The sequence below is a fragment of the Bactrocera latifrons genome, unplaced genomic scaffold, assembly GCF_001853355.1.
Source record: "Bactrocera latifrons isolate USDA-ARS-PBARC rearing strain unplaced genomic scaffold, ASM185335v1 scaffold_837, whole genome shotgun sequence".
Lineage (NCBI taxonomy): Eukaryota > Metazoa > Arthropoda > Insecta > Diptera > Tephritidae > Bactrocera > Bactrocera latifrons.
The window spans coordinates 20,588-32,709 of NW_017537531.1; the positions used below are offsets into that span (position 1 = coordinate 20,588).

A 12,122-nucleotide genomic window follows, 5' to 3' on the forward strand; every position below is an offset into this window, starting at 1 on the left:
ATTTATTTTTAACCTTTTCGTGTTTGGGTTGCTTACAAAATATAAAAAAACGTCAATCGATTAATATCTATGGTGATCTCTATTCAATATATTCGAAATGGCAGACAAAAGTTCTTTTTGGTTTTGTGACTTTCTCACTACCAGGTCTCAAATTTGAGGCAATATTTTGAGACTAAAGCTAGAGACTGTTTAGTGAATAGTAACTAAGCACAAATTGAGATTTTACCACAAAATGTCTCAAATAGAGACTAGAGACTGGTTACAGAATCCCGCTATAAGTATGTATGTATCTTGAAGCATGTTTGTAGTCAGCCACGTTTTCATTCGGCGAAGTGTTGAAAAAGAGCGTTCAGAGTATGCATTCGTCACAGGAAGTTTGCAGAATATGCGAAGAAAACTACGAATTATGAGGTATAGATCTACATCGCTTTTCTCCAACGTTTCCAATACAGTAGTCGATAACTTATTATCCTTTTGACCCCTCTGAATCTGCCACTGTAAACACAAATGAGTATTTTATCATACATAAGTATTTTTCACTTGTATAAACTTGTACAGCTAGTTAAGTGCGTATTTATGTGTGGAACTGCCAYCAAAAATACGCCTTAAAACATTTCGTGACTGTCGTATTTCGTGACGTTGAAAAAAATTCAAATTAAGGGTAGACAGTTGTACAAAAGAATGCKATTTTAAATTTCAGCCAATTTATTACACTCTCTCAACATATTAGTATGTTAGTATATAACCCTTAACGGGTGTTAATATCACCTAAAACTATTCAATAATGATATGGAGCTACATATCTATGTATGTATGTATTTACAGTTCGTCAACTTAGTATGCAAAATTTTTTAAAATATTTTTTGCTGATCATAAATAAAATGTTGTACTGTTGATAGTACCGAATCTATTTCCATTCTTTGTAACTAGCGAGCCATCGAACTCACTTGCTACGCTGAGTTAAAATAGAATTTCGTAGATCTAATGTTGCTAAAACAAGTGAAAGGCTTTATGAATATTATYCGGACTTTGTGTAAATCAAAGCAATCGGTAGTACGTGGTTTACACATCTGAGAAGAGGGTTATTCCAGCCACTATAAGCCTTTTACCAGCAAAAAGAACTGATAAAAGCAAATTTGATTTCCAAACATTGCCAAAAGAGTCATGAGAGGCTCCAAAGTAACTGCACCCAAAGCACCATAAAGTTCGGAGATAAGAATATTTTAGTTTCGGATTGCTTTAACCATAGTGGTCTATCAACTCTGATAATAAGGGAAAATGACGGGAGAGTCTTACGTACAGATGCTGAGTACAAATTTAGAGCCTGCAGGGCAAAACAKGGGTTTACAAGATAGCTTTGGGCAATTACACCAAATATACATGTCGGGCTGCGAAATAATACTTCCATCAAAAACCTATAGAGCTCTTATCATGAGGTGCCCAAAGCAGTGAATTAAATTCTATTGAGCATTTATGGCAATATGCTTAATAGATAGCAATAGGTAGGATGATAAAATCGACGGATCGTCTTGTCGTTCCAATAAACGAGAGATTTTTAATAGATTGAAGGACGGCTGAGAAAACATACTACAATTCAGAGTTTTGTAGACAGTGTGTCGTCGACTTCTTTTGGCCACTAAAGGTCGTTACATTAAATATTGTATCTCTGCATTATAATATATACATAGTATAACGATATTCATACTTTTGTCGTTGCAAAATATTTCACATTTTCAGATGTTCCCCTATTTTGCAACTAATATTTCAATTGTACAATATTTGAATTTAATTTACAGCTTCTTTGTWAAATATGGTCGGAYGAAAGCATGCCCAACGATTGGAATTTAAGTGTGCTCTGCCCAATCCACAAAAAGGGAGAACGCACAATCTGCGCCAACTWCCGTGKGATAACAATCCTCAACATCGAATATAAGGTTCTATCAAGCGTATTGTGTGAAAGAGTAAARCCCATCGTCAACAAACTGATTGGATCTGGCAAATCAACAACCGACCAGACATTCACAAGCAMCAAATTTTGGAAAAGACCACCGAAGCTGCTTTTGACATTAATATCATCGGCCTCAACATCCGCGTCGCTAGTYCTGTTTTCTCCAGACTACACAAGAAAGCAATACAAATGGGTCTGGCAGTGAACGAATTCAAAAAGAAATATCTCCTGTCATCAAACAAACAGTCGTCGCACTCGCAATTTGGCTCTCACGTCACAGCTGAATGTCATAACTTTGAAGTTGTAGATAATTCATCTATTTAGGAACCAGTTAAAACAACCAACAATGTCAGCCTGGAAATCCAACGCAGGATAACTGTTGCCAAAAGGTGCTACTTCGGACTGAGTAGGAAATTGAGAAGTAAAGTCCTCTCTCTAAGAAAAAAAAAAAACTTAATAATTCACTCGTAATTCCCGACTTGCTATGTGGTGCAAAGGCTTGGACGATGATGAGTCGACGTTGCGTGTTTTTGAGAGAAAAGTTCTGCGAAAGATTTATGGTCCTTTGCGCGTTGGCCACGGCGAATTAAAAAACAGCGGCTATGCTGGCTAGGTCATGTTGTCCGAATGAACGAAAACATTCCAGCTCTGAAAGTATTCGACACAGAGCCCGCCGGGGGAAGCAGAGGAAGAGGAAAACCTCCACTCCGTTGGAAGGACCAAGTGGAGAATGACCTGGCTTCGCTTGGAATATCTAACTGGCGCCACGTTGCGAAAAGAATATACTCATAAGCAAAACAAGGCAATAGTTTTCGCTTCTCAAAAATAATCATTTAGTCTTTGCATTCATAGGGTATAAATAATTTGGCGAATATTGTATGCACAGTTGATCCAGCTAGCATTTTAAATAAACGGTTGTACGTATCACCTAAAACTAAAGAGATAGATATAAAGTTATATATACTTATGTATATATGTATATAAATGATACGGGTGACGAGAAAAGTTGAAATCCGTTTGGCTGTCTGTCTCTCCGTCCGCCCATCCGTGTAAGCTGTGACTTGAGTATAAATTGAGATATCTTGATGAAACTTGGTATACACCATTGCCACGCCTACAAATCGCCATTAACTGAAAACGTATAAAGTGCCACAACTACATAGGATCGCTGTAGCTAGGGGCACCTGCGAGCWAATAATTTTGAAAAAGTAGGCAAGGCCCGCCCTCTAATAAGTTTAATGTACCACTAAAGCTACAGCAACCAAATTCGCCCAGCACGAATATTCTTACGAGACCCTAGGGCCCGCTCACTTTCCAAATTACCGTACTAAGGCGCGACAAATCAATAACTAAATGCGCCAGAAAAGTAAAAATTTGACGCYGTTTTTTGGTGGGGGGTGATTAGCCCCCTATAAATAATATAAAGACAATTGAACCGCGTGACTTTGTACCCCATATATTGGCTAATATGTSAGTTATCTCAATGAATATGAACGAACGTGTTTTACTCATAACAATGAATCTTTGTGCCTAAAAAATATAAATTTGAGCGAGAACTTTACTTACCTCCCATATAACTAATATCATAATTGTCGAACATCAGGCTGACTTTACTCTATATGATTAGCTTTCAGTAAGTGACTTGTTAATAGCATGTGGTATTGGGAAAAATAGATGAAATCTGGTCCATACTACCCCAAATTCTATATTCTGCATATACTATATATAACGCCCATACCTATATATAAAATTGCTTGGATTTCGATCCTCAAGTTGGCGTTTTACACCATATTTCCCTGGCTTTGGTTCTTCTAAGTTGCAAGAGTATAAAATGTTTGGTTGTACCCGAACTTAGCCCTTCCTTACTTGGTTTTTTGTGTGTATTTCAGTTAAACATTCATTAGTAGACGAAATTGTAAGTCGACTTTAAACCCCTTTGGTGTCTTATTAACTTTTACTGTAAGACATGGACTCACATGTAGCACCATTTATCAATATTATTATAATAATACTCTAATTTTTACTCAAGTTGTCGTTTTTTCGGATAGAAAGCCAGTCATGCAAAAATCATATCGTCATGCTGAAAGTTTGGTTATCTATATACAGTTTATTTCCATCAGTTTTMGGTGTTCCGAAGCCATTGTGCTCCGAGTCACATGTTGCGAGAGTAAGTACAAGTAACGGGACTAACGAATCTGTCATAATTCTTATAATAATAATTGAAAATAACAATTTAAGAAACAAATGTACTCTTTTATGTATATATTCCAAATTGTAGATATACAATTCCTCCAGAAATAAATACAGTAAAACATCATTTTCCGTCGTAGATACGTAAAGTAAAAAAAGTAAAACTTTATTTATTTATTTATTTAAAAACATAAATTAGAAACTGTATCAAAAATTAGAGCAACACATTATTTTAAAATTACTCACACTCTGCAGGCGGGACCAAGAACTTTAATTTTTSAAAAATATGTGTTTTTATATTGAAGTAAAATTTCTTGTAACAATTAAAACCAGGACCATTTAAAAAAAAATTTCATTGCTTCGTCAATTAGAGTCATTGTTTCAGAAATTTTCCATGAAGATAAGTTTGTACGCTCTTTTATRGTTATCTAGCGAGCTGTCTTACCAACCACTTAGACACTTCTTGGTTATGAGAAACAAACAATTCATTGACCAATAGTATTACCTAACTTCTGTGTCACTAGCATTAAAATACCACTTACTCTTTGCTTTATATAGATTGGTTTTTGATGTAATCAAATAACGCTTTTGTTCCAGCCTGGATTAATTTTATGCATTTTATGTGCAATTTGATTTCCAATTCAAATTTTAATCATAAAACCGCTTCTTGTAAGAGCCATCGTCTTGGAGTCCGATGTAACTTGTTTTTCCYTAGTGACCGACATGCCGCCGTTGCGTAGTGACAACGTAGTTTTTGAGCATTGTTGCTATTAGCCAATTTGTATAAAACCATTTACACACATCTAGCTTTTCAATTATAATTTTTCTACGTATTTATACATAATTGTATTCGACTACAGTTACAAATGCGTTTAAGAATATTTCAAATACATTTMATTTTAATTTTTCATTAGCAAAAAACTGGTAACCCTGCGTTTAAGAGAGCAATGTCGTTAAGAGAGCCAACGCCAATTTGCGCAAATATCCACGTTACGGATGGCAGTGAGTTTCATTTTCATTGAAACAGCAACAACTTAAATGAGATCAACAACTACAATTACGTTGTCTCTCCGAAAGTGTGGCAGGTCCGTCACTAAATGAATTATTAGAGGCCTCTTTTATTTTAATTCGTTATCGAACTTGAAWACTTCCGACAGAGTAACAGGCAGGGAGAGCCGTTTCTATATCTACAGCCTTTTCTACACTATCAAAGCGTCGTAAAATCTCCAATTTTMTTTCCAAACATACATACAGTTTTTTTTTTTGCTTATACCAAAACTCATTTTTCAAATCATAATTATTATGCTCTAAAAGTTTAACAATAAAAAAAAAGAAACAGGAAAATAGCCTTTTATTATATAAAAAATATTTAATTTATAATCAGAATTCCACTGAAACTAGCATAGTTTCACAATGTTTAAAAATCTTTGGACTTCAATCGAAATCCAAATAAAATTTAAATTTACAAAACGAGAAATTATCTTGTAAAAAATTTAAAAACTATTATCTGAATAAAAAAGGCAATTCGTAATTTGAAAAAATAAATAAATAAAGAGAAACAACGGAATTCTAAAAACAACGACTCACAGAAAAAATATGTTAGTTCAGTAAAGCCGCAACTTCGAAAAAACGCAAAGCGAGATCTTAGTCTAATTGTTTYTATATCATTTTTCGTTTCCTAAGTAACTGAATATAAAAACTTGCTGTGAGTGTTAAAGTGCAAGTGACCGAAATTCTCGGTTAACACGCAAACTAATTAATTGGACTTATGCTAAATTGAAAATGTGTACAACAATAATTGTGTTTTCTTTTCATTTTTAAAAGAGATAACATAAAAAGTGTAAAAGATAATTTTACTTAATTTAAACTGTAATTTTATGCAGCGCTCCTCAAACCATAATCTAATGCTTTCTCTAAGCAATACCTCGRTCGCACGGAAAATCCCCTTCCAAAACTTCTGAATAGTTGCTATATTTATACTCTGAAAAGGGTATATTAAGTTTGCCAAGAAGTTTGTAACACCCAGAAGGAAGTGGTCTCCAASACAACTATAAATGATCAGTATATTGAGCTGAGTCGATTTAGTCATTTCCGTCTGTCTGTCCGTCTGAATATATACATATGAACTAGTCAATCAGTTTTTAAGACATCGTTTRAAATTTTACCACTATACATATACATAGCTGCCATACAAACTGAACGATCCGAATCAAGTTATTGTATGCAAAACTTTCACATTTGACAATGTATCTTCAGAAAAGTTGACACAGGTCAGTTTCTAAGATAATAATGTAATATATGAAGAAATCGTTTAAATCGGCTTACTATAGCATATAGCTGCTATACAAACTGAATGATCGGAACCTAGTGCTGCTATGGAAAACTTTTGCATTTGACAAGATATATTCACGAAAKTATTTTCTAAGGCAACAATGTAATTTTCGAAGAAATTGTCAGATCGGCATAAAGCATAAAGCAGTCATACAAACTGAGTAATCGGAATCTAATGTTTGCATGGGAAACTTCCTCATTTGACGATGTATCTTCACGAAATTTGGTATGAGTTATTGTTCATAGAAATAAYGTAATATCGGAAGAAATTGTTCAGATCGGCTCACTATAGCATATAGCTGCCGAATGATCGGAATCAAGGGCTTGTATGGAAAACTTTCGCATTTGACGTGGTATCTTCCCGAATTTTGACATGGATTACTGCTTAAGGTAATAATATAATCTAAGAAAAAATTGCTTAGGTCCGATTACTTTAGCATATAGCTTCCATACAAACTGAACACATAGTTACTAAAAGAAATTCACCTGCGAATGGTTTATTAGCTTCGGTGCCGCCGAAGTTAACGCTTTTTCTTTTTGGATATCTTTRTTTATTGAAGCTGCTTGTTCAAACTGTGAACTTCAAAGCCTAACAACTAAGTCTTAACGGCTTAGTGGTCCTTCCGGGGACAATTAGTCTGAAATGCCTCTCCAGATGGTTTCGAGGCCAATTATAACTCATGTGTTTTTGGACTTTGCAAAGGAAATTTTGTTTCTTGATTGGATTTGTACCCACTTTCTTTATATAATTTCATTCCTAGTTTATGTACAGCATCCTTCAATTGCAGCTGGGTAACAAGGAGATCGATTTGCTTGCCATTCACGTCCAGGTCTTTTTTAGCTCTAGCTTCTCTATTTCATCATTTAAGGGATGTTAGATCCAAGAGTTCTTATAACATCTGAACATGCATCAGTAGTTATAAGCGATCTGTCAATATTATTTGTTACACAAAAAGCAATTAAATATTGTATTTTGCTTCGGTCACATAGCCAGTATGTCGGCTTATCAGGAGTTATATCAAGGTTATTTTGCCTTTTCATAATAGTGTAATACAGTTGCCTTCTTGGTTAATTAGACGGGAGCTCCAATACGTATGCTTAGCATTGTAATKATCATTTCTAGAAATCTATGCTCTAGAGTACCAAAAAGTCGGTAAATTGGTTATCTGTAAATTTGAAACAAGGTTCGCAATGTATAGCGAGTATGTTTAAGTCCCTATCGAGATTTTTTTAATTACYGTGAAACCTCCCACAAGCGGACACTGACGATTCCACAATTTTTGTCCGCTTTTGTCGAATAAGAATTCTACTAAAATTTATACATACACTACTTTTTAGATAAATTAGATTTCTTGGTAATTTATATATTTCATTTTTATTGCGAGATGTTTCATAATTATAATAAATTGAACATATTTGTTTATGTTTGGACTTTTAAAATTTCCTTTACCGTAGTTTGTCGCAACTTTCCTTGTTTCTGTTTTATTCTGTTCAAACTTTTTGCAATCCCGCTTTTCAAAACAGTTTTTAATTGCTTCCATCGTTACGTTGCCAAATKCAGTCTTATTAAAATAAATTGCATCCAAAATGTCAATGTTTTTGAAAGTTTGTTCATTGAAATTTCATCTATTCTTGTTAAAATATGTTTGATAATATTGCATCTGTAGTAACATTTGAAATTCTGTATAATTCTCTGTTCGAGGGGCTGGCAAATGGATGTTGTATTAGCAGGTAAAAAGATCAACTTTATGTTATTAACTTTAATATCTCGARGGTGAGTTGTGGCATTGTCCAAAAATAGTAAAACTTTTCTCATCCGAGAGCCCATTTTTTATCAAAYGTTAGTAGCCACTCACACATAATTTCACGAGACATCCAAGCTTGGGATTTGACTTCCATTCAACTGGCAGACTTTTTAAATCACATTTTCTAAACGCGCGTGGRCATGCTGCTTTTCCGATCACTAACTGTTAATCTTTCCTTCGATAACTTACCACCAACGCATTTTTCGTTCTTCAAGGCAAGAGTCTTATTTGACAAAGCCCGGAAGAAAAGTCCAGTTTCTTCTGGTCTGTAGCCCAATAATAAGTCTGGTAGCTTTTGTTTGAATTGATGTACATCCTCAGGATTAACCTCAGCAGATTCTCCACATATGCATTTGAAAGTCACATTAWGCCGTTTCCGCCATTTTTCCAACTATCCATTTGATGCCGAAAAAGTTTGAACTAATAATTGACCCCCAATTTGTTTTGCTTCTTCCTTTAAAACAGGGCCCGATACTGGTATACTTTGACAAACCAATCAAAACACAWATTGTCTATTTTTGAACCATCACTATTTARGAAGTTTTTCTTTTTATTTATGTTATCACCACCTTTTAATGTCTTTCTTTTTTACACAATAGTGGCAGCCTGGGATTTTCCAATATCGATTCTTTAAGAGCAAACAAATAAAAGTAAAAAATTATAAAGCACTAACCTTTCTCCGAGTGCACGAATAGATAAATTTTCTTTCTCCAACACATTTAAAATTTCAATTTGTTCTTTAATAGAAAGTATTGTCTTTTTTTTGTGGCATATTTTCCCGGTTAACACGACTTAAACGTTTCGCAAAGACAAATCAAATGAATCATAATTTTTATTTTTTTCATGTAAATAGCTACAAATTGTTACATATAGATCCCGTTACATCTTAACATGTTTATGCTTGTCCTCACAGTTTAACATATGGTGTGTGTACGAGTATGTGCAYATTGCGCTCATATTACTCGTATATAGGTTTCGGCTGTTTGGTTAGTTACTCTACATTTACTTCAATTATTGGTCTTCGTTGTCCTCAAATAAGAGTTTCGCGTCCGCTCATCAGAGGTTTTTACTGTTTTCTTTACACTTTCGTTCAGTAATCCAAGTTTCTTGTGCCTTGTCGAGAGGCCCGCGTCCGCTTTCGAGAGGTAATGAAAATAAAAAGTAGTAAAAAAAGTGTCCGCGTCCGGTYCCGAGAGKGTCCGGTTGTTAGAGYGGAATTTGTTCTGCGCAAAKTAAAACTTGGTTCCTGAATTTTTGTTCAGTTAAGAGAGGGGTCCGCTTATTGGAGGTGTCCGCAAGTAGAGGTTTCACCGTAAATTATTGTACCTTGTAATTGGATGTAGCATGATATTCTAAAGAATGGTSTTTTAATCGATTTCAAACCAACACTGCTGTTCCACCATGCACTTTGTGTTTCCGATAATAACATTACATCTATAWWYATATACATACATAAATAGGAAATCCATTTAAATACAATAATGAATGGAAACTTCAACGATTTGAATAGTATAATGTAATTGAAATTAATTTCTTTTCTCATTCTCATTACTGCCGATAAGCATATTTAATATCAAAAAAATTKCCCTCTGATGTCAGAGGAAGTATAAATAAGAAACAAATAAATGAGTGTTACCGTTTTCAATCGTTTCCTTGGCACAAGATATGATTTTGCCCTTGCGTCTACGCAGATTCGATTCGAAGTTCGTGTCATCGGTAAAATCATCACCCGCATCCAAGCCGGCATCCTCAGCTGCAGATTCGTGTACATCTTCCGACGATTGGCGTTCGGASGACATGTCGCCGCCGGCGCTTTGTAAAAGGTTTTCAAAACTCTTGTTCATAGCCGCGAATATAAGTGCACGACAAACAAATAATTCAAAATAAACACTATCAATTGGATAATGTAGTTAGCTTTTTTTAGATTTACGTTGCTTCAMMTGTTTCAGTACACATATTGATGTAGAATATTTTTTGGCGTACGAACATTTTTGTACATGCRTATATACATTTTTGTCAATAGCTGAAGTCTAATTATTAAACAAACTTCACATCAATCACACTACGAACAATGATCTACATAAATAACATGAAGTTTATTTTGATTATTACGATCGAGGAATATATCGTAACCTGATGGCATGGAAGAAACACGAAATAAAATAGAACATGAGTGTAACAAAATTTTAATATTGGTTAAAACTGGTCTATATCTGAGCGTAAACTCTGAAAATGTTGAACATAGGAGTATATAATAGTACGTATGTATGTATGTCATTTGAAGTAGTGAAGCGTAATCAATAAGACACTTCGATGATGTTCGAATTTCGAGTTTTTTGGTGATACGCTACTTTGCATTTCAAGTGACGATATGTCGGAATACAAACACATACTCGTAGTTACATACCTTTTGCAAAAAAAAATTTTCAGATGAAAACCTTTAAGTATAATAACCTAAAAATAGTTACCATAAAATAAGTGTTCTAATTAGCTGACATGAAATTATTTTCAAAAGTGAATTAAAGAGAACTTCAAAACTTTTCTACACTTTCACGTCACCTTAAATAAARTTTTACACTAACTTAACTGCACTGAAATAGTTTTTATTTCATTTTGGTGTAGCAACTACGTTATTTGAATTCAAAAAAAGATTCGTATATTTTCAAAATAATATACGGGGAGAGAAAATAACAGTTATTGCATAATTTTTGACAAAAAAAATGTTATTATAAAAAAGGGTGGATAAATATGTAGAACTTATGTGCAAATTAATAGGTCCACCGCTTCGAAAAGAAAAAATGAATAAGGAAATATTACAGTTTGGTGATTCAAAATGGGTAGAGGACTGTATATGCATTATGGAATAACGTTCATCTTCGAGAACCAATGAAAAACCTTCACAAAAAGAGTTTTTTGTAACGACAAAATAGGCGAAACATTTAAAAGCTCTAAGAGAAGTAGAAAACGCAATAAAATATAAGTTTCAAAAGGAAACACGCGGACAAAAACCAAAAATTTTACCTACCTACTGAAGAGAAAATGTGAACTTTGTGAAAAAACCTTTGGAACTTTAAAATCAATAAAGCTCGAATATTCTTTAAACGTTGATCATTTCGCCATTCGCAAAAAAACTTTGCAGAAGACTTAAAAACCAAAAATCCTTATCTGGCAAAACAAAATGTTTCTAGAAGGCTACTCTTTGATCAAAACCATGCCAATCTAGAAAAGGCGTAACATCTTATGGACAGTTGAGTCTAAATGTAAAATGTTTTATCCAGACTGTGATGCACAACATGTCCGAAGATCAATGAACACCGCTTTCAAACACAATACACAATTAAAACCATTAAGCTACGAGAAAGATTGATTTTGCTTTGGATATACTTTTCTTACTATGATATAGGACCGGTATATGGATTGAGGATACAATGACAGCAGCTACTAATTTCAATATTTAAAGTGAATTGATGTGACCTTATGATAAAGATAAAATGTCGCTTCAACAGGTGTTCCAGAAAGAAAATGATATAAAGCACACATCAAACCCAGTAAAAAATTGTTCTCAGATAACAACATTACCACTTTAAGCTGACTTGCTCAATCACCAAATCTAAACTGAGAATTTATAGCAAGAGTTGGAAGTAGCTTTGAGGAGGAAACAATAAATATGCCTTCTGGTTATTTGTAAAGGAAGTATGGGAGATAATTACCCAGGCCACATGCCAAAAATTGGACGATACTTAATAAAGACTTAACATACAAACACTAAAGAATCAAAATAATTCAACTAGGAAATACTGTAAAAAAACAAAATGTAATTAAAGTTTTGTTTTTAAATAGAACTTTAG

The 12,122-nt window shown here is 34.0% G+C and overlaps 1 protein-coding gene across 1 annotated transcript in view; it reads right to left on the minus strand.

Annotated features, from left to right (window-relative positions):
- The window catches only part of LOC108977082 (anoctamin-8-like), a gene marked incomplete at its 3' end in the record, with an annotated part of 28,840 nt that overhangs the window by 11,867 nt on the left and 4,851 nt on the right, over positions 1-12,122 (minus strand). Inside the window, exon 2 of the mRNA XM_018946592.1 lies at positions 9,911-10,407. Within this exon, the coding sequence (XP_018802137.1) occupies positions 9,911-10,118 (208 nt within the window). The remainder of the gene's footprint in view (positions 1-9,910; positions 10,408-12,122) is intronic.